The sequence below is a fragment of the Leucopleurus acutus genome (genome assembly GCF_964270905.1).
Source record: "Leucopleurus acutus genome assembly, chromosome: 2".
Lineage (NCBI taxonomy): Eukaryota > Metazoa > Chordata > Mammalia > Artiodactyla > Delphinidae > Leucopleurus > Leucopleurus acutus.
Genome location: NC_139143.1, coordinates 141168529 through 141192870, shown reverse-complemented (window position 1 = coordinate 141192870; position 24342 = coordinate 141168529). Strand labels below are relative to the sequence as shown.

General features: G+C 38.2%; 1 protein-coding gene across 3 annotated transcripts in view; it reads left to right on the top strand.

The window, feature by feature from the left end:
- Positions 1–24342, top strand: part of NFIA (nuclear factor I A) — a 391209-nt gene that overhangs the window by 335742 nt on the left and 31125 nt on the right. The window contains exon 10 of one of the 3 annotated variants that reach the window (XM_082834088.1): positions 19507–19598. The exons of 1 other annotated variant lie outside the window; for it this stretch is intronic. In XM_082834088.1, the coding sequence (XP_082690214.1) occupies positions 19507–19598 (92 nt within the window). Of the gene's footprint in view, positions 1–19506; positions 20750–24342 lie in introns of those variants that run through there. One more of the 3 variants, XM_082834087.1, reaches the window with a different exon arrangement.

Here is a 24342-nt window from a genome sequence, read left to right as displayed (position 1 = left end):
CCAAGTTATATTTGGAGATGCCTATTAGGTATCTTACTGGTGAGACCAATTATAATAACATCCTACCTACTGCAGTTGTTTGCAGTGTACTCAGTTTTTCCACACGTACCATCTCATTAATTGCAGAGGGACTCCTTTGCAAACATGGAATAAAACAAGTGGCTATTCCTGAGAGTCCTGAGGACAACAGCTCCAGAATAGGAGAAATCTCTCATTACGTTTGGGTCTGTTTGTGGTATGATAATTCAAAATCCACTATTCATTTTCTTAATTGCATTGTAAGATTCAATTTTTTTATAATAGGTTGGCACCAAAAATGTACTATAAAAATGGGCTTTTCCAGAAAAGAAACTGAAGATTGGCATCATAGCTTAGAATTATAATGAAAAGAAAGAAACACTTTTGAATTATGATGGAAGATAAAACATGCATATTTTCCTTTTTTAAATTAATTATGAACACAAAAACTCAATTTAAAAATGCATAAAAGACTTATAAACAATTTTCTCCATGCCTTCTTAGCCATGAACTTGTGATTTTTTAAAACTAGAATTCTGTTAAATTAGAAGCATGTAATAACAAGTTCCCTTTTTTATTTTTATATCTCTGATGAATCTTGTATATATTCATTATATGAATGAGTTTGAACCTGTTAACCAGAAAGATAATAATCTGACGGGGATTGAAATTTCCTAGTGTAATAATTAACATATGTTCAATGCTTTTTGGTTAGCAAAGCTCTTTACACATGTATGTTATCTCGTTCCGTCTTCCTAAGACTCCTGTGAGGTCAGGATTTTCTAGACAAGGAAACTGAGATTCCAGAGTGGAGGTTACTTTCCCAAGATTATATAATCCCATGGTAGCTTGGTACTAGCTCCTACTGTAGCCAAATTACAAAGCAATGGGACTTGATTTTCGGTTACCGAGCAGGCACAACTGTCTGCTCTCGTCTGAAATTAATAACACAACAAACCACTGAGCTTTTATTAATGTGTCAAGCACTTTAAAAAATGTTTTTTACGTATTATCTTGTTTTAATCCTCACGTTAGTGCTATGAAGTACGTACTTTAAAAAGTAAATACCCTAACTGAGAAAGACAAGGCACGAAGATACAGGTAACTTTCTCAGGGTCGCTCAGCCAAGGGTAGCAGCATCATGACTCACACCCAGCCACTTTGAACTTGTAGTTCATGCACTTGGCCAGAGCATCCGGAGCCCAAAGTTTCCATGTTTGCAGCGAAGACCCTGTGGGAATAGTACAGAGGAAGATATTAGTGGTCATTTATACTTTAGTGTGGATCGGCTTCTGTTGCTGAGAGTAACTTTTGTTAGCAGGGAAAGGAAGAGAGTAGAAGATCTGGAGGGAGATAAGACAAAAATAGCAAAAAAGGTAGACAAACAGAAGCTATAGCTAAAGGCAGATTTTCTTTATTCCCCACTGCTCTCCAGAGCTTGAACTGTTGCTGAATGCTTAGGAGAATTACTTTCTGAGTTTTCACCCAAATAATGACAGCTCTCTATTTCACCAACACGTTTTTATGTGTAAAACACACAATTTTAATCAGTAATTGAATTTAGAGCAAATCAGTGAATGATATGTCATATTTACACAATTTTTAAATGACTAAGGACTGTATTTCCTCTTTCAGAGAAGAGCCAGTGGATAAGGACAAGAAAGAATAAAAAAAAAAGGGGGGGGGCTTCCCTGGTGGCGCAGTGGTTGAGGGTCCGCCTGCCGATGCAGGGGACACGGGTTCGTGCCCCGGTCTGGGAGGATCCCACATGGAGCGGCTGGGCCCGTGAGCCATGGCCGCTGAGCCTGCGCGTCCGGAGCCTGTGCTCCGCAACGGGAGAGATCGCAGCAGTGAGAGGCCCGCGTACCGCAAAAAAAAAGTTAGCGGCTTTCTTTCACAAAACAGTTTTTCATTACTGATGCCTGCACTATTCCTTTAGTCTTTAAATTTTTTTAAAAAATTTACATTCAGTGAAATTCACTCTTTAGTGTACAGTTCTATGAGTTTTATAACATCATAGATTCTTCCAGCCAACACCAGACAGGATACAGAACAATTCTAAAGAACTCCCTCCTCTTTCTTATCTACTCTTTCTTATCTACTCTTAAGTTATTGTCTGATGTCACTTAGTGCCAGGGAACTTATTTTACTTTGATCTCTCTATTTCCACATTGATATTTATTCTTCTGTCAGTACTGCTACTATCCCCATTATATTTTAGTTTTTTATATTCTTGGGAATTAGAAAGAGACCTACATAACTACACTACTTTAGTATATGATAATAGTGACATTTCTTATTGGAAGAGGGAAAGGGATTATTCAGTAAAGTATATTGGGATGACTGAGTAGCTGTCCAGAAAAAATAAAATTCCTTACACCAAAATAAATTCCAGGTGGTGCAAAAAATATAACATAGAAATATTAAGCCTTAAAATACCAAGAAAAAAATAGGAGAAACTTTTTGTGGAATATTGGAGTGAGAAAGGCCGTTCAAATAATACAAAAAAAAACAGAATCCATGAAAAGAAAACTGATAAGTTCTACTCTAAAAGTATTAAAAATGTATACATTGGGAAAAAAACACCATAGACAAAGTCAAAAGACAATGATAAAGTGGGAAAAATATTTGCAACACCTGTGGCAGAGGGCTAAATTATGTAATATATAAATAGTTTTTTTTAACATCTTTATTGGGGTATAATTGCTTTACAATGATGTGTTAGTTTCTGCTTTATAACAAAGTGAATCAGTTATACATATACATATGTTCCCATATCTCTTCCCTCTTGGATCTCCCTCCCTCCCACCCTCCCTATCCCACCCCTCCAGGCACTATAAATAGTTCTGTATGTTTTTCTTTTTAACATCTTTATTGGGGTATAATTGCTTTACAATGGTGTGTTAGTTTCTGCTTTATAACAAAGTGAATCAGTTATACATATACATATGTTACCATATGTCTTCCCTCTTGCGTCTCCCTCCCTCCCACTCTCCCTATCCCACCCCTCCAGGTTGTCACAAAGCACCGAGCCAATATCCCTGTGCCATGCGGCTGCTTCCCACTAGCTATCTACCTTACGTTTGTTAGTGTGTATATGTCCATGACTCTCTCTCGCCCTGTCACAGCTCACCCTTCCCCCTCCCCATATCCTCAAGTCCATTCTCCAGTAGGTCTGCGTCTTTATTCCTGTCTTACCCCTAGATTCTTCATGACATTTTTTTTTCTTAAATTCCATATATATGTGTTAGCATATGGTATTTGTCTTTTTCTTTCTGACTTACTTCACTCTGTATGACAGACCCTAGGTCTATCCACCTCATTACAAATAGCTCAATTTCGTTTCTTTTTATGACTCAGTAATATTCCATTGTATATATGTGCCACATCTTCTTTATCCATTCATCCGATGATGGACACTTAGGTTGTTTCCATCTCCGGGCTATTGTAAATAGAGCTGCAATGAACATTTTGGTACATGACTCTTTTTGAATTTTGGTTTTCTCAGGGTATATGCCCAGTAGTGGGATTGCTGGGTCATATGGTAGTTCTATTTGTAGTTTTTTAAGGAACCTCCATACTGTTCTCCATAGTGGCTGTACCAATTCACATTCCCACCATCAGTGCAAGAGTGTTCCCTTTTCTCCACACCCTCTCCAGCATTTATTGTTTCTAGATATTTTGATGATGGCCATTCTGACTGGTGTGAGATGATATATCTCATTGTAGTTTTCATTTGCATTTCTCTAATGATTAATGATGTTGAGCATTGTTTCATGTGTTTGTTGGCAGTCTGTATATCTTCTTTGGAGAAATGTCTATTTAGATCTTCTGCCCATTTTTGGATTGGGTTGTTTGTTTTTTTGTTATTGAGCTGCATGAGCTGCTTGTAAATTTTGGAGATTAATCCTTTGTCAGTTGCTTCATTTGCAAATATTTTCTCCCATTCTGAGGGTTGTCTTTTGGTCTTGTTTATGGTTTCCTTTACTGTGCAAAAGCTTTGACGTTTCATTAGGTCCCATTTGTTTATTTTTGTTTTTATTTCCATTACTCTAGGAGGTGGGTCAGAAAGGATCTTGCTGTGATTAATGTCATAGAGTGTTATGCCTATGTTTTCCTCTAAGAGTTTGATAGTTTCTGGCCTTAAATTTAGGTCTTTAATCCATTTTGAGCTTATTTTTGTGTATGGTGTTAGGGAGTGATCTAATCTCATACTTTTACATGTACCCGTCCAGTTTTCCCAGCACCACTTATTGAAGAGGCTGTCCTTTCTCCACTGTACATTCCTGCCACCTTTATCAAAGATAAGGTGTCCATATGTGCATGGGTTTATCTCTAGGCTTTCTATCCTGTCCATTGATCTATCTTTCTGTTTTTGTGACAGTACCATACTGTCTTGATTACTGTAGCTTTGTAGTATAGTCTGAAGTCAGGGAGCCTGATTCCTCCAGCTCCGTTTTTCGTTCTCAAGATAGCTTTGGCTATTCAGGGTCTTTTGTGTTTCCATACAAATTGTGAAATTTTTTGTTCTAGTTCTGTGAAAAATGCCAGTGGTAGTTTGATAGGGATTGCATTGAATCTATAGATTGCTTTGGGTACTAGAGTCATTTTCATAATGTTGATTTTTCCAATCCAAGAACATGGTATATCTCTCCATCTATTTGTATCATCTTTAATTTCTTTCATCAATGCCTTATAATTTTCTGCATACAGGTCTTTTGTCTCCTTAGGTAGGTTTATTCCTAGGTATTTTATTCTTTTTGTTGCAATGGTAAATGGGAGTGTTTTCTTGATTTCACTTTCAGATTTTTCATCATTAGTGTATAGGAATGCCAGAGATTTCTGTGCATTAATTTTGTATCCTGCTACTTTACCAAATTCATTGATTAGCTCCAGTAGTTTTCTGGTAGCATCTTTAGGATTCTCTATGTATAGTATCAAGTCATATGCAAACAGTGACAGCTTTACTTCTTCTTTTCCAATTTGGATTCCTTTTATTTCCTTTTCTTCTCTGATTGCTGTGGCTAAAACTTCCAAAACTATGTTGAATAAGAGTGGTGAGAGTGGGCAACCTTGTCTTGTTCCTGATCTTAGTGGAAATGCTTTCAGTTTTTCACCATTGAGGATGATGTTGGCTGTGGGCTTGTCATATATGGCCTTTATTATGTTGAGGAAAGTTCCCTCTATGCCTACTTTCTGGAAAGTTTTTATCATTAATGGGTGTTGAATTTTGTCAAAAGCTTTCTCTGCATCTATTGAGATGATCATATGGTTTTTCTCCTTCAATTTGTTAATGTGGTGTATCACATTGACAGATTTGCATATATTGAAGAATCCTTGCATTCCTGGGATAAACCCCACTTGATCATGGTGTATGATCCTTTTAATGTGCTGTTGGATTCTGTGTACTAGCATTTTGTTGAGGATTTTTGCATCTATGTTCATCAGTGATATTGGCCTGTAGTTTTCTTTCTTTGTGACATCCTTGTTTGGTTTTGGTATCAAGGTGATGGTGGCCTCGTAGAAGGAATTTGGGAGTGTTCCTCCCTCTGCTATATTTTGGAAGAGTTTGAGAAGGATAGGTGTTAGCTTTTCTCTAAATGTTTGATAGAATTCGCCTGTGAAGCTATCTGGTCCTGGGCTTTTGTTTGTTGGAAGATTTTTAATCCCAGTTTCAATTTCAGTGCTTGTGATTGGTCTGTTCATATTTTCTATTTCTTCCTGATTCAGTCATGGCAGGTTGTGCATTTCTAAGAATTTGTGCATTTCTCCCAGATTGTCCATTTTATTGGCATAGAGTTGCTTGTAGTAATCTCTCATGATCTTTTTTGTATCTGCACTGTCAGTTGTTCCTTCTCCTTTTTCATTTCTAATTCTATTGATTTGAGTCTTCTCCCTTTTTTTCTTGATGAGTCTGGCTAGTGGTTTATCTATTTTGTTTATCTTCTCAAAGAACCAGCTTTTAGTTTTATTGATCTTTGTTATTGTTTCCTTCATTTCTTTTTCATTTATTTCTGATCTGATTTTTATGATTTCTTTCCTTCTGCTAGCTTTGGGGTTTTTTTATTCTTCTTTCTCTAATTGCTTGAGGTGCAAGGTAAGGTTGTTTATTTGAGATGTTTCCTGCTTCTTAAGGTGGGCTTGTATTGCTATAAACTTCCCCCTTAGAACTGCTTTTGCTGCATCCCATAGGTTTTGGGTCGTTGTGTCTCCATTGTCATTTGTTTCTAGGTATTTTTTGATTTCCTCTTTGATTTCTTCTGTGATCACTTCATTATTAAGTAGTGTATTGTTTAGCCTCCATGTGTTTGTATTATTTACAGATCTTTTCCTGTAATTGATATCTAGTTTCATGGCGTTGTGGTCGGAAAAGATACTTGATACAGTTTCAATTTTCTTAAATTTACCAAGGCTTGATCTGTGACCCAATATATGATCTATCCTGGAGAATGTTCCATGAGCACTTGAGAAAAATGTGTATTCTGTTGTTTTTGGATGGAGTGTCCTATAAATATCAATTAAGTCCATCTTGTTTAATGTATCATTTAAAGCTTGTGTTTCCTTATTTATTTTCATTTTGGATGATCTGTCCATGGGTGAAAGTGAGGTGTTAAAGTCCCCTACTATGAATGTGTTACTGTCGATTTCCCCTTTTATGGCTGTTAGTATTTGCCTTATATATTGAGGTGCTCCTATGTTGGGTGCATAAATATTTACAATTGTTATATCTTCTTCTTGGATCGATCCCTTGATCATTATGTAGTGTCCTTCTTTGTCTCTTTTAATAGTCCTTATTTTAAAGACTATTTTGTCTGATATGAGAATTGCTACTCCAGCTTTCTTTTGGTTTCCATTTTCATGGAATATCTTTTTCCATCCCCTTACTTTCGTCTGTATGTGTCTCTAGGTCTGAAGTGGGTCTCTTGTAGACAGCATATATAAGGGTCTTGTTTTTGTATCCATTCAGCCAATCTGTGTCTTTTGGTGGGAGCATTTAGTCCATTTACATTTAAGGTAATTATCGATATGTATGTTCCTATTCCCATTTTCTAAATTGTTTTGGGTTCGTTATTATAGGTCTTTTCCTTCTCTTGTGTTTCTTGCCTAGAGAACTTCCTTTAGCAGTTGTTGTAAAGCTGGTTTGGTGGTGCTGAACTCTCTCAGCTTTTGCTTGTCTGTAAAGGTTTTAATTTCTCCATCAAATCTGAATGAGATCCTTGCTGGGTAGAGTAGTCTTGGTTGCAGGTTTTTCTCCTTCATCACTTTCAATATGTCCTGCCCATCCCTTCTGGCTTGCAGGGTTTCTGCTGAGAGATCAGCTGTTAACCATATGGGGATTCCCTTGTGTGTTATTTGTTGTTTTTCCCTTGCTGCTTTTAATATGCTTTCTTTGTATTTCATTTTTGACAGTTTGATTAATGTGTGTCTTGGCGTATTTCTCCTTGGATTTATCCTGTATGGGATTCTCTGTGCTTCCTGGACTTGATTAACTATTTCCTTTTCCATATTAGGGAAGTTTTCAACTATAATCTCTTCAAACATTTTCTCAGTCCCTTTCTTTTTCTCTTCTTCTTCTCGAACCCCTATAATTCGAATGTTGGTCGTTTAATGTTGTCCCAGAGGTCTCTGAGACTGTCCTCAGTTCTTTTCATTCTTTTTTCTTTATTCTGCTCTGCAGTAGTTATTTCCACTATTTTATCTTCCAGGTCACTTATCCGTTCTTCTGCCTCAGTTATTCTGCTATTGATCCCATCTAGAGTACTTTTAATTTCATTTATTGTGTTGTTCATCGTTGCTTGTTTCATCTTTATTTCTTCTAGGTCCTTGTTAACTGTTTCTTGCATTTTGTCAATTCTATTTCCAAGATTTTGGATCATCCTTACTATCATTATTCTGAATTCTTTTTCAGGTAGACTGCCTATTTCCTCTTCATTTGTTAGGTCTGGTGCATTTTTATCTTGCTCCTTTATCTGCTGTGTGTTTTTCTGTCTTCTCATTTTGCTTATCTTACTGTGTTTGGGGTCTCCTTTTTGCAGGCTGCAGGTTCGTAGTTTCCGCTGTTTTTGATGTCTGTCTCCAGTGGCTAAGGTTGGTTCAGTGGGTTGTGTAGGCTTCCTGGTGTAGGGGACTAGTGCCTGTGTTGTGGTGGATGAGGCTGGATCTTGTCTCTCTAGTGGGCAGGTTCACGTCTGGTGGTGTGTTTTGGGGTGTCTGTGGCCTTATTATGATGTTAGGCAGCTTCTCTGCTAATGGGTGGGGTTGTGTTCCTGTTTTGCTAGTTGTTTGGCATAGGTTGTCCAGCACTGTAGCTTGCTGGTCGTTGAGTGAAGCTGGGTGCTGGTGTTAAGATGGAGGTCTCTGGGAGATTTTCGCCGTTTGATATTATGTGGAGCTGGGAGGTCTCTTGTTGACCAGTGTCCTGAAGTTGTCTCTCCTACCTCAGAGGCAGAGCCCTGACTCCTGGCTGGAGCACCAAGAGCCTTTCATCCACACGGCTCCTCAATTTGGGATGACTCATTGTCTATTCAGGTATTCCACAGATGCAGGATACATCAAGTTGATTGTGGAGCTTTAATCCACTGTTTCTGAGGCTTTTGGGAGGTCTGAGGTCTTCTGCCAGCCTTCAGTAGGTGTTCTGTAGGAGTTGTTCCACGTGTAGATGTATTTCTGGTGTATCTGTGGGGAGAAAGGTGATCTCCGCGTCTTACTCTTCAGCCATCTTCAAGGTCCCCCCTCTAAATAGTTTTTTAAAGTCAGTAAGAGAGACCAACAATCCAACAGAAAGACAACAAAATGATATAAACATAGAGAAATGGAAAACATTTGAAAGATGTCTCATTCATGTAGCATAAACGCAATACAAATTAAAACTCGAATGGTATTTTTATCTATCAGATTAGCAAAGATCAAAAAGGATCTTGACACAATCTTGGTAAGTGTGTGGGAAACAGGCACACTCCTATACTGTTAGAGGACTGTAAATTGGTTCAACCTCTTCAGAGGACAATTTTGTTTTATATATATTTATATATATGTGTGTGTGTGTGTGTGTATAAATTTTAAATGTAAGCCATGCATTGTGTTGGACATGTGAGCAAAGATATACATCAAGTGTTCATTGCAACAGTGATTAAAATAAAAGATTGGTAACACCAGTCATATCCACCAATATAATATACATTAGAAACCGTTTAGAAATAAGGGTAGGGGGACTTCCCTGGTGGTCCAGTGGTAAAGAATCCGCCTTACAATGCAGGGGACGCGGTTCAATCCCTGGTCAGGGAACTGAGATCCCACATGCCGCGGGGCAACTAAGCCCTTGCGCCACAACTGCTGAGCTCCCGCATCTCAACTAGAGAGCCCATGTGCCGCAAACTAAAGAGCTCACACGACCTGGAGCCTGTGCACCACGACTAGAGAGAGAAAACCCGCACGCCACAGCTAGAGAGAAGCCCACGCGCCGCAACGAAAGATACCGCGTGCTTCAACGAAGATCCTGCATGCCGCAACCCGACGCAGCCAAAAATAAGTAAAATAAGAAGTAAATAAATAATAAATCTTTTAAAAGAAAAAGTAAGGATAGGTCTGTATGAATTCATGGAATAATCTGAGTTATATTAAGTAAGCAAAAGAGAGCACTAAGAAAAAGCATGTATAGAATACCTACTGCCATAGAGTGGAGGATGTATATACACACTTGACTGTGTGTTGAAGGATGGAAACTGGTTCATTGGGGGGTAGTTCTTTAGTGCCTTGCCCAACGAGAATGAAAGATATTATTGAGTTTTAAATCCCCTTTTATGTCAAATATAATGCTTTGTTTAATTTTTAAAGTATTTGTCCAATGAACTAAAATTCTTCTTTATACCCCAACCACTAACTGTAGTGACCAAAACTCACACAGTGGAGGCAGGGAAGGGGGGTGGTCCATAAAATCCTTGGCAAATTTTATACATCTAGTTTTTAGTTGCCCTAACCTGAACTTCGGGTGTGATAGCAAAAATATGTGCTCTTTCTGGTAAAGAATACTATTCTTTTTCCCTCACAGAGAACATAGAATTGAGTACAAAGTTAGCATTTTCACTCTCAGTAGCTATTATTTGGTCACAAGTTCTGCTTTAGGAACCCATTGGATACAGATGCACACATGCTATCTTAAGTCATAATTTTTCACAAATACTTTTTGCAGAGTACTTCTACTTTTTGTACAACCCAAGTTTTTAATGTCTAAATTTGAAAAGGAAAAAGAAAACTAATTATTGGAAATCAGGCACTTCGATAGGTATTTTCATATGCGTTACCTTAGTTGCACTTGATTGTTATTTTAATCCGCAGAATTGGACTCGTTAGCCCTCTTTTTAAAAAGAGAAAACTGAGACTGAACTAGAATTCAAATCGGGGTCTGTTGGACTCTAAAGCCCCATGCTTTCTACTCTACCAGGACACTTACTGTGTTTCAAGATATAATATCATACACCTTTCCTCTGAAAATCCTAAGACACGCCATAAAGAACTTTTTTTTCTTTTTTGGCCTCACTGCGTGGCATGTAGGATCTTAGTTCCCCAACCAGGGATCACACCTGTGCCCCCTGCACTGGAAGCGGGGAGTCTCAACCAGTGGACCGCCAGGGAAGTCCCAAAGAACTTTTAAATTATTCCAATAAAAACTCTTGGGTACTTTGAATTGGATGAAAAACAGGAATGAGAGCAGGAAAAAAGAGAGAAGAAATGAACTTTGTAAAGAAGGAGTGAGTTACAAAAGAGAGCAGACAATAGATGATTACATTCATTTAGGTTATCATAACCCATGCAGGTCTTATTTTTGCCTCAGTTTTTTACTTTTTCAGATGACAGAAATGACAAATGGATTTTAAGATTTTCTTCATGAAGATAACAATGGCAGTGTAGGAAACTTGAAAAATACAGAAAAGGATTTTAAAAATCATATTCTCCTATAACCAGCTACTATTAACATTTTGGTCTGGCTTTCCCCCATTTTTTCAGTGCATGTCTATGTGTATATGATTGTGACCTACTGAATATAATATTTTGTATGTTATTTTCTTAACGAGTATTTTACACCTTTTCTTCTTAAAAAAATAAAAAGCTAGGAAATGTGATTTTAAATATTTTTACTTATTCTCCTACCATAGACCATTAACTTTTGTTCCAACCTATGGAATATGGTCCAGCATATTGTCAAACATATATTTTTGTCCCCAACTTGAATAATTTTATTAGGCTAGATTTCTAGAATTGGAATTACTAGTGCAAACAGTATGAATGTTCCTCTTGATACACGTTTCCAAATTGCTTTTCAGAAAAGTTGTGCCATCTTACACCCTTACAAATTATATTTGAGTCTGATATAACGTTAACCCTTGAGAGGTTTGAGTATTATTTTTTTAATTGGTGGAAGGCAGATATCTCAGGGTGTAATGCCCTTAATCAGATTTTGGAATCAGTAGTCCCTGATTGGATGAGTTTAGCAGTTTTCTTCAACTGTTTTAATATAAAGTACAGTGGGATTCTGGAGATTTCCCATCTTGTTGGCTAAGCCTCTCCTTAGGGATCGCTCTCTGGATTGCTCCTGTGGAGAGGGTCGCCTATTAGACATTCACAGAGTGGGTGAAGCCTTAAAGAGCTGGGAGTATTAGAGTAAATAATATTTACTATGCTGAACTTTTTATATAGAGACACTCAGAGAGGTTAACTGGCTTGCCAAGGTCACATTTCTAGTAAGAGACTGAATGGATTCAATCCAGGATTTTCTGATTCTAAAATTCATTTTCTATTAACTACCTTGCACTGCTGTAAAAATAAAAATATTACTTGGGGCTTTCAGGTTCTGTTTGTCTTTATTTTATTTAAGATTAAGAATTACTGGAAGGTGTTTTAAAATCACTCATAATCCCAGTCTTTAGAGATAATCACTTTCTGTGCATATTTTAAACATAATTGATCATGATATGTGTGTGTGTGCGTACATATATATACACATATATACAGTTTTGTAAACTAATTTTATTCATTTTATTTCATATTATAAACATGTGTCATTATTATATTAAAGCATTTTTAATGGCTGCAATATTCCATCAGTTGGTTCCAGTTTGTTGCACTTATAAGTAATGCTGTGATGAACATCTTGGAGCATAAATCTTTATATGTACTTTTAAGTATTTGTTGAGGATATAGTCCCAGAAGTGGTTTTCCAAAGTTACACTGCCTTTGGAGAGGCTGCAGAAGCCTTTCAAGAGGGAGGGATCTAATCTATTGATCTACGTTTCTTTTTTTAGTAAACCCCAGCTGAATCCAGGGTTTATTCCCTGTGAGTCTTTAATATTACTTTCACCTGTGCCTACCCGTCTATGTGGTTGCTTCTGATCAATAAGTATGTTCTATCAGTTGCACAACACGCTGGCATACACGTAAAAATACATGACATAGAATGTGGATTAGTTATTAGAAATAAATTTAAATGAACTGAAACAAGGCTGTATTCCTATCCTTTAAGTTATTACGAAAAAGAATATTATAGGCAGTATAAATAGGTTGTTTACAGGAAACACTCATTGTAAAGTACCTCTTTATCACACAGATTTTGGTAACATAACGTCAAAGCACCTCCAGTTTACAAGTGGCTCTGATCCCCTTCTCTCTGTGTGCACACATGAATTGTCTTATACCTTCCCTTCTGTACGTTTTACCCCAAATCATGATGTCACTTGAGCCCCTGCCCCCTATGAAGATCCCTAATACAAGTAGAGAGACCAGCAGAGCAAAGCCATCTGCTTAAATTGATTCTTTTCATGATTTTTTGAGAACTATTGGCACATTAAACATTTCATGCAAATTGTTACCATACATGTTAAGTAATGCTAATATATTAAAGTTCGAATTCATTAGCTTTTCAGGAAGAAGGCTTGTGGGTATGTTATTCTGTAATAATTTACTAGCGATAAGTAGGCTTTAATTTCATGCCCTGAGGGCTGTGTCTTTTTGTGTTGTTGGTAGCTTGTTTGTAGAGACAAAAGATCTGCAGAGATAATAGAATGAGGTAACTGACTGCACAGATGTGATCAAAGTAATGGAAATTCAGTGTGGTTATCTTCTAGATTCCAAACATCTGGATGAAAACTACAATATCCATTCATTCACGTGGGAATTTCTAAACCTCTGAATACTGGGGATTCATGTGTCAACAAAGGCTGTGTTTCCTTGGCTGTATAATTACATTAATAATGCTAACCCAGGCCCTGTAAACTTGTCGATACTCATAGATTTCTTCGAAGGAAAAAAACTCCAATATCCTCCAGCATTTCTTCTGTGACCTGGCAAGAAATAGTGCTGTTCAAGTTCCCAAATGAGTTCAATTGTAATGGACTTCATTTAGAAATTAGCCAATCTATTTTCTAATAGCTTCCACATTTTTTTCTAGAAATGAAAGTTTTCTCACAGGGCTTTTTTAAAAAACTAGTAACATGTGATAGTGCAGTTAAGATTGCAGAAACTATTTCAATCAGGTATTTAGTCATCTCACTGCTTCAGTTTGCAACTGAATACGTTCTCGTGCACTGTCAGGTGTCACTGATAAACATTTAGAAAATTGCAGTCTGAAGATACAGTGGTGTGTTCAAGTCTGCATTCCTAAACTTGTTTGGATGGCTTCTGTCCAGTAACCAGCACATTCCTGGGCAGGCAGTAAGTCTAGCTGAATGAAATTGAATTTTCGACTAGCATTTTTAAAGGGGTATCTGCAAATGTGAGTATGTCTGAGTTTCTGAACACAAGGGAACATGTGAAGTGTATACTGATTTTGAGATAGGAGGGGAAAGGTTTAAAGTGTTAGGATGCCTAACGGTCTTAATGGTGTTTAGAATGGAAATCTGGTATCTTTGATAATTTTATAAATTATTTCTTCCTCTTGAAGGAAAAATTCAGTAGACTTTTTCTCCTCCATTTTCAAACATTCAAGTCTCTGATCCTTAAATTTTTATCTTCCCTGACCTTATGGCAGAGATATTCACAACGTCCCGTCTTTTCTCCTTTCCCTCAGCGATTGACATCTCCATTACCCAACTCTGTTTCTTTGCTCATGCAGCTTCCTCTGTGATCCCCAATCCATCTGAACTTGTCAACCAACACATCTTTTACAGCCCGTCATCACAGCCATCTCCATCTCCTCTACAAAGCTTTTCCTGTTCCCCTGCCAGGTGTCACTTTTCTGTCCTTTAACACCCTAAAGATTTTTATTTATATTACTTTTAGGCACTCATATTTTCACTTTCTGTACTCATCTCTCTCCACTAGACTCTAACATTTCATGGATAGCCGTGTGTCTGGCTTATCTTTTTATCTCCCATAAAACTTAGCATAGAGCCTGGCACAGAGGAAGTGTTCACACAAGAGAGAGACAGAGACAGACAAAGAGTAAGAGAGAGAGGGAGAGGATATGAATATATTAAACTATCTTTCCTTGATGCACCACAGCGGTTAGACTTGGTAGAGTTTAAGGGAATGAAGAATTGGTATTCCCTCCTTTTACGTAGTTGGAATCTCTGATGAAACAGATCACAAACTTCTCTTCAAACTTTGTGCCAGGGTTTGGGGAACTTTGTTGCTTCCTGTGTCTGGAAGTAAATTCAGAATGTCAGAACTAAGAAGGACCTACTGCATAGCACAGGGAATTGTACTCAATAACTTGTAATAACCTATAATGGAAATGTATCTTTAAAAGAATAGGCACATATATATATATATATATATATATATATATATATATATCTGAATCACATTGCTGTAAACTTGAAACTAACACAACATTGTAAGTCAACTATATTTCAATAATTTTTTTTTAAAAGACAAATGTCTGTGCTCGCTTCGGCAGCACATATACTAAAAAACAAAAAAGACAAATATCTAACGCATACACACACACACACACACACAACACACACACACAAAGAATGTCAAAGCTCACTAGCTGTCTTACATTGTCTTTCCTGCCAAGGTGCCTCACCAGGTCATCCCCCCTCCTCCTCCCCAGCAGAGGAGCTGGCCATCACTATCCTCAGGCCGTTCAGCCCCAGGCCACCTGGCCACTCAACCTCCTGGTGGCCGCTCTGTGGACACAGGAGGGGGCTTCGTCCAAAGGTCAGCTCTCCTTTCACACCCAAGCTCTACGCAGAAATCTATCTAAATTTTCTCGCTCTTCTGTTTTTCAGTGATTACACGCAATTCAGGGGTCGCTAAATTTGAACTAGATCTTGAATCTGGCTGCCTACTTTGAAAACAAGCTGATGCGCTCACATTTTCTAGTTTGTCAGATTTGAGTAGTTTTATTGATACCATTTTTATCTTAAAGAAACATCAACTGACATTGATACAAATATTTTAATATCTTAGTATCTTGTTTTTCAGTCATATTTTTTCCCCCAAACAGGAAAACTCCAAGCATCTTTTATTCAAAACAATTTGACCACTTTCTTAGCACCATGGTCAGGTATGATTGTTGGGTGAAGGCTGTTACAGACTCAAAACTGATTCATCTAGAAATGCCGTGATTCCTCTATCCAGACACATCCCTTATTTCTTCTTATTCAGGAAAACAACACAAGACAAAGAAACAAACAAAAAACCAGACAACCTGGGAACAACAAAAGTTGGAATTCTTTTTGGCTTGCAGGCAGTCAGTTACATCCATTTCGAGGACATAGAGGCAGTTCTCCCAGGGAAAACCTGCAGGGTTGTAAAGAGCAGGGCTAATGGGTGATCTCTGCCACTCTCCCTGCCCATCCCACCAGCTCCCTAGAGATAGATTCCAGCATCCGCAGAGGCCCGACTGCATATAAAGAACTGTTCATGAACCGTTTTTACAGTTGATCATCCTGAGGCCCAACTTGTACTGCCTAAGTGAAGGATTATAGAATTAGCAGTGCATATGGTAAGTGGGCAACACAGAAGGATATGGGATCAAATTCTGATTTGGGATTTTGGTACTTACCCCTGGGGCTAAGGCTAAGAGTCTTGGGTAATCTGAAGAAATATGTTAGAAAGAGAAAAAGTACGATCAGATTAGCCCAAATAAGAGCTGGTGGAAGCTTCTTATAGGAATGTTTTTTCAAAATGTTAAGAAAATGGTCCATGGTGATACTGCTCATGTAGGTAAAATGGCTGCTAAAAAAAAGCAAACACTTTCTTTTTCAGAAACAGGCAAGCAATCATAATTTGATTTCTAATAGTCATGTTTGCCATGAGGACTTTTACAATGAGGTTATATAAGCAAATTGATTTCCCTGTTGACTTTATCAGAAAATCATAAAATGCCCCTGAATCTTCCCTCCAGAATTCTCAAAAATGCCTACAATAATCTTCCTAGAAAATTATTTTCTGGATTTCATGATGTCCTGAAGCTCCTCCAGCAGCATTTGATTATTGCTGCTGTAAATAGGCAAAAATTATAATTAAGAAAGATAATGAATGTGATATAATAGCATAGTAAACACAGTTGTATATAATTCATTACCACTTCTCCCCCTCTACTTGATTTTATATTCATGTTGAAAGCTCTTAACTGGGCATGTGTAATTGATTCACCATGGTATATGTGGTTGTTTTAATAAAAAGTTTCAACTGAGGCTTTTGTTTAACAGGATAACTCCCTCATTCCACTGTTTCTTTAGGAAAATCAAATTCAACTTATGTCATATCATCTCTGGAACTACATCCTGTTATAGGTGAACACTGCCTATTTTAGCTACAATAATGGAAGATGAGTCAGACTTTCTTCCTTCCCTTGTTTTTCCTGTGTCCTTGATTTTTCCCAGAATCAACTTTCTATAGAATAAATTTCCCTGGGCACTTTTTGTTCCATTCGATGGAACTCAGAGACTCTCAGATTTTTGTAGTTGTAATATCCTTTTCTTAAAAAGGCAAACACATTACCACCTCTCTCAGCATTGCTCTCTTTTTTAAAAACCAAAATAAAGTTTGGAGAAGTTTTAATAGCTTGTGAGAGCATTAAAGGCCTTCTGGGATGTTTTGTCTCCTGATTGAAGAAGGGACAATAGCCAATTGTTAGCCTCATGGTAATTTTGAGTGGCTCAGTTATTTGGATGCTAACCCTACTTTCAAAATGGCAGGGCTTCCCTGGTGGCGCAGTGGTTGAGAGTCCACCTGCCGATGCAGGCGACGCGGGTTCGTGCCCCGGTCCAGGGGCATCCCAAATGCCGCGGAGCGGCTGGGCCCGTGAGCCATGGCCGCTGAGCCTGCGCGTCCGGACCCTGTGCTCCGCAACGGGAGAGGCCACAACAGTGAGAGGCCCGTGTACCGCAAAAAAAAAAAAAAAAAAAAAAAAGAGGCAAGATAGAGAATGGGATGTAATACACACTTTTCCAGATTTAGTGCTATGTATGGTCAACGAAGAACTATATTCACACACCAAAAAGAAAAAGAAAAAAAAGTACCATGTATCCTAGGATCAATCAGCATGCATGTTTCTGACGTCACCAGTATGGTAAAAACGTCATAGGAAATCCTGCTGTGTGTCTGCAGTGACCAGGGCTGACATACACACACTGCTCCGCTAGGACCATCAAACCAAGGCCTCGTGGTTCAGCATCTGTCGTCAGTCATTTAGTCTTAGAACCTCAGCTTACTCTTTATGCCTTTTTGTTCCTTCTCAACCTACCTACCTATTCACATGTGAAAAAACACTTTTTTTCCTCCTAACGGCTAACAGGTTATTTTATCTACTAGCTTCCTCCTTATCTCTCCCACATCCTCTTTGTGCCCTAGAAGCAGGTAAATTCACTGCCAGCTAATTATAGTACATCATTTTCAATACATAACTTTCTGTTGAGACTTCTGAAAGCATATCAAAGTAGAGCAATAGGCTGAATGAAACAATTAATAAAGAGTATTTTACTGAGCTTTTTAAAAAAGCAAATTTCCCCCATACCAGTGAGTGAGAGGCACATACAGAACGGCTAAATGCAGAGGTATTTCTCAAATCTGTTCAGGTTAATCTGTCATAGGATAGGCTGGGGAAGAAATCAGTAGATTCACGTTGCTAGACAGTACAGTGTACCATACGTTTAGATCACTTTATATAAAGCTGTTATTGGACGAATTCTTCTAAAACAAATACTACAACAACAAAAAGTTTCTTAATAATAGACATCACGGGAACCTTATGTTCCTCCTCTGTTCCATGCTGATTTAACACAACCATACCCACATGACCATCACAGCTCTGCGTGGGTGACTTAGCTCTAATGACCAATAGGACTTGGCCCAGATTGGTGGAAATTTTATGTCTAGATGTGCTTAACAAGGGAAACAAGAAGTCTGAGCAGTTTTCTGTGAAACAGAAAATCAAAGGAAGAGAAGCAGATGATGTCAACAAGGGGAAAAGGATCTGGCAAATGAATTTGGTATTATTCCCTCAATTATCTGTGTTTTTTAAGAAATGCAAATCCTTTTCATCTTTTAGATGGTGCATGTCTCGTGTTAGTCCAGAAAACTTATGCCTTTTACAAGTATTGTTAAGAAATTTGAAATTAAGTAATAGTCTATCTCAAAATTTTAGTAAAGAAAGAATGTGAATAAATCCTTGGAGTTTGTGGTAAAGAAGTGAATTGAAGGACACCAGAAAACAAAATGTTCATTTGGATATATGAACCAATGAAACACCAGAACCACAGAATTTTTTCTCTCTAAACTATAGTGAAGCGCTTAACCATGAGTATAAAAACCAACAACAAAACGTTCATGTACTGTGAAAAGGATAGTTGGCTGAGGTGTGGTACCTGAGGTTCCAGGTTTACACGGGATCTTGACGGTTTGTACCTGAACAGAAGGGTTCTAGGGTGGGAAGACTACAAATGTTAGTACTCTAAGAGCATTTTGTGCATCATAAAATTCTAGACGCCCCACTGAGCCTGTAAAGACAGCGTGCTCTAAATGGTTTTCCACCACTTTTCTGGAGAACCCAGTCCCTTCTATAAAGACTCCTCTTCCATATTTAGAGATGGAGGCACAGGAACATTTCATGATCTTTAGGAGGGTAATAGTGTGAAAAGTAAGGTTGTAAAATGAACTACTTTCCTCCCCTTTCTACCTAATTTCTTTCTCCTGTGCTTTTAAAGACTAGGATATCTCTTTCTGACCCCAGAGCTCATGTTTAACTCAGAAAGTATACTTTACAAATGTCCTGCATGTTCTAATTTGTATGATGGAAGGAGAAAAGAGCTCATCTGAGCACCAATTTGACATCGTTTTATTCCAACAGTCTTTGGAAGCCAACACTCCTTCCCTTTTTGACTGTCTAAAATGCCCTTGCTAGCCAGATCCTTCTGCTAGCTACAGTGTTTGCACATTTCCTTGTTAATCAGCCGCGTAGGCTCGGAGACTGTGTGTTTTGGTGTTGTTTCTGTGTGCAATCTCGTGCTGCTTCCTGAACGCATGTGTCCCTTCCCTTCACAGCCTACTCGACACCCAGCACCTCCCCCGCAAACCGATTCGTCAGTGTTGGACCACGGGATCCAAGCTTTGTAAATATCCCTCAACAGACACAGGTGGGCCGCTCTCATCTTTTCTGTATGTGGTGCAGCTTGTTTTATTCATCAGGTGCATTGTAACTCGTCTTTCGGCACAACAGGCTGCATTTCCCAGCCCCTGTTCAGTCCCCTTTCCTCCCGACCCCTACCCATCCTGGCCCTTCAGCCACATTTCCATGTGTTCGTAGAAATCATGGAAAACAGTGCCTGCAATTTTTGCTTCTTGTATTGAGGGGGTAGGAGAGGAGGGCTTCTGTGCCAGAACTGCTTTTGCTATGGGAAGAAAATTTTCCCAGGCTGGATAGCGTGTGCTCCCTCTTTTAGGAATCTGTGCCTCTCTACGTGCAAGCAGACAGAAGTAGGCCCCTATTGAACCTGGAAAGTATACTCTGGCTGCCGGCGACATCAGAGTGCATGCTGGGAATGGGGGGCCAGTCCCTCTTATGTACTCATTATAGGGTCCCCAGGAACCTGGCAGACTTTCTAAGAGAAAGGGAAAGAAAGGGTTCCTGAGCGCTGTTAAGTTGCTGGTGTTGGTACTGAAATAGGAGGTGTTTGTTACTGGCTTCGCTGGCCCCAGTGGGGTGGGAGGGGATTATGTGAATATAATGTCATATTTTGAGGTAGGTGATTGAAAAAGAGTATGCCAGGACATCTAGAGTTTGTTTTTCAATAGATAGTTGTGTTTTGTGCTAGTATAGGCCAAGGAGAAAGAATCTCTTTTAAAAGTTTTGAAATAGCTGCTGTTAATTGAGAAACAGTGAAAGACTTTCGGAATTCAAAGGTAGCATATATAAAGATACTTAGAGAGTTGCGGAATGGAATTAGATGCAAGTTTTGGAAGAATCTACTCTCTGATCTCCTAATCAGAATGTGACTGTATATTATCAGAATTGACATAAAGAATTTTCTCTCTGAGGTTCTCAACACAGTGTTTGAAAAATTCTCCCAGATATTTTGTGCATGCGCCTCGGTATGTAATCTCCAGATGCCTAACTTATAACTCTTCATCTCTGTGTGTAACACTATGAGCAGGTGCTTATGAACGAGATAGATTTGCTTTCCTGGGTCCGCTTGCTTTCTCTGCGAAGGGTTTTAGTTTATTGCTGTGTCGACAGCGTGGGTTAAACAGCATTGCATCTGAAGCCTTCCTTACACTGAAGCAGGGTCACGGAAAGTACAGCCTCAGAGGAGGCAGCTGGGAGGAGAGGGAGAGGGGAAGGAGGGAGGGGAGGGAGAAGGTTAACTCTTGAATTTCCCACTTCTGCTGTTTCTTCTGAAACTGGCAGGTACATGGCATCTGGGATTAACTTCGCCTATTCAGTACTCCCCATAAAATTGTTCAAGTTTATTGCTTATTTTCCCATACCTTCAAATATTTAACTGGTGAATTTGAAGTTGAATAATTACCTCAAAGGCATTACAGTAGAAGAACATTTCTTATTGTACTTCTGACTCACATGATCAAGGTCAATGGGAAGGGGAGAACTGGGGACAGTAGCTTTACATTGGATGATTGCTTTTCTCAAAGCACCAGTGGGCTCAGGTTACTTCATTAAGAACCTCAAAAATGCAGTTTGGAAATGTCCTGTTTTGTATTTTATATAGTATTTTTATATAAGCTGTGATTCACTGAACTGAAACTGTACCCTGCATTCCATTCAATTTGTTTCTCTATAATCAAAACGTATTCTATTCCAACATGGCTTTGTTTCACAAATGCCTTATTTAACCCAGAAACTGAGTCTTCATGATGTTGACCACAAAAATTCAATTCTTAAAAATCCAGATTTTCTACGCATCTGTATGAATGATGTCATGTAGACCCAGTATTGGCATCTGGAACTGAATTTTTTGGGTTTCTGTTAAATATTTGGCATCATAGAGACAACAGCTTAAATGTTTTTTATCACAGTGACACCTGCCACTTTTGGCTTGAAGAAAGCCATCCCCAATTGTCTTATGAGAAACCACGCTAATGGAGTTACTCTTTTTCCCCAAAAAAATATCCTGAGATAAAAGTGTGCTCTAAGTATTTTAATATTTAGGTATATATATTAACTCTTTTTTTTTTTAAAGGACCTACTTTCTGGAACCATTTAAAGTGGTAGGCATATATAGATATAGATCATAAAAATAATATTTTTAGGTAATCTTTTTGAGAGGACATCAGAAGAGGAATTTTTATAGGAATTTTTTAAGACATAATTTGAACATGGTCTGCAGATTAGTAATTTCCTAGGCAAGCTTGCATTTTTCTATATAAATATTTTTGTTAATAAGGCATGAAATTTGTATTAGTTGGATTATGGGAAAAGTTTTCTGGAAAAACAATAGTTTCTTTTCTGCCTTTAATGAAGTAAAAATTGAAGTGTCACCCAAGCAGATAGGTAAGCTTTATAAATGCAGGAGAGGTATCCCGCACAGAAATCCATAAACAAATACAAAATAAAATGGTCTCCCTTTTCCCCAAAGAAACCTCTTGAAACATCAACCTGCAGAAGACAGATTAGATACGGTCCCTGTTTTTTCCAGCAGATAGAATTCCAACTAATGAATAGACATTTGAAGTAGGCAGCTTTCAGTTTATCATAAGACCTTTCTTTAAAAAAAAAAAAAAAAAAGAGAGTTCTTTGATTATACATAGCCTCTATTTATTGAGCATTTTCTATGTACTGAGTACCTTAGGTACATTATCCCACGAATCTTGACAGCTACCCAATAGGATAGATATAATTATCTCCACTTCATAGATTTGAAACCTGAGATCTGAAGAGATCGTTGATTTTCCCAAGGCCACACATGGTGAGAGGCAGAGCAAGAATGCCTCCCCAGTTTTGTCTGACTCCAAGGCCTATGCTCTCAAACCACTGTGCTGTACTGCCTCATGGGCCGGTGAGCACCTTTCCCTGCAGATATTCAAACAGAGACTGATGCTCAACTCTCAGGAATACCACTGACGTATTCCCTGGTTTTAAATCTGAGGTTGCACTAAAATCTAATCATGAGTATATACCCCAAAGAATTGAAAGCCGGGTCTCCAAGAGATACTTGTACACCCATGTTCTTCGCAGCATTATTCACAATAGCCAAAAGGTAAAAGCAATCCAAACATCCATTGACAGATAAATGGATAAACAAAATACGGTATATACATTTTATTGTGTATATACCATTTTAATGTGGTATCATACATATTATTCAGAATTGAAAAGAAAGGGAATTCTGCAGTATGTTACAGCATAGATGAACTTTGAAGACATTATGCAAAGTGAAATAGTCCAGTCCCAAAAGGACGAATACTATACGATTCCACTTATGTGAGGTACCTAGTGTAGTCAAATTCATAGAGACAAAAAGTAGAATGGTGGTTGCCAAGAGCTGGAGAGAGGGCAGAAGAGAGAGTTATTGTTTGGTGGTACAGAGTGTTAGTCTTATAAGATGAAAAAAGCTCTGAAGATGTATGGTGGTGTTGGTTGCACAACAGTGTGAATGTCCTGAATATCACTAAACTGTCCACTTAAAAATGGTTAAGATGGTAAATTTTATGTTGTGTGTATTTCACCACAATTTTTAAAATGTAATCATTAGATAAACTCTTCATGGTCCTTTCTCCACTTGAGAGTCTGAAATTCTGTAAAACAGCCAGGAAGAGTGGACTGTTTACCAGAAAACCCACTGTCATTTTGTGCTCTCGTGTCCAACACATAGTGGGTAGTCAGCAGATACGGGTTGAATCTAAATGATTCATAAGGAAGTTTAAAAATAATGACTTTTTCTTATTACAGTCATGATACATGTTAATTGTGGAAAATACAGATGGGAAAAATAATAAAAATCACTTGTAGTCCTACTGTTAACATTTCTGTCTAAATCCATCCAGACTGCTTCGATGCATACAAATATATTGCAAAAATGAGATCATATTATATACACTGTTGGGTAACCTGCTGTTTCTTCCCCGTAACAATATATTATGGCCTTCTTTCCATGTAAATTGGAAAAATTGAATATTGGCTTTTATTGCACCTATTCATCATCTGTAATGATTGGTAGGGAAAGATAACATGGATAATTGAAAGCCATTTTTTCTCCTCCTTCCCTTCCAGTCTATCTTTTTTCCTCCAGAGAATTCCTCCCTTCACTGAGACAGAATTGCCTTCTCTTTAGCCTTGCCTCGAGCTAGTTTTCTTTCAAACTGCCTTCCAATTTCATTGTCTATCTCACCCCAGCTTTTGGCTCTGTTGGAACATTCCTGCCAAGTTATCTGTCCCATTCTTCTGAATCACTTGTCTGCTACCTCTGCTACTATCATGATTTGCCTTTCGTTTTCCTTATACTCCTCCATTTTGTAGCTCATCATTAACATGGGGGGTAGCCACCTCCTGACAGCCTTTAGAACACCCATCTGTTCTAAGAAACCGTGACCACCCTGAATGTCTTATTTTTCAGTATTGTCCACCATGATAGTTGATACTAACATATAGAAAAGTCTCTGGGGCATAGAGTATCTACTTCACTTTGGACACTATTAATGTCCCCTGCACGCCCACTGAATGATATAAGAGAGCATGGCATCATCTCAAACAGCAGAAAGCCAATGGCCATTTCAGTTGCATCTCATATAATTTAATCTGATCCCTGAAAACGAGAGTCATTAAGAGGAGGCATTTATTTAGAGGAAAAAAGTTAATATTTCATCATGAGGTAATAAATAGAAATACCAGTTCCCACACAGAAGGACTGAGCAAAGAACTCATTT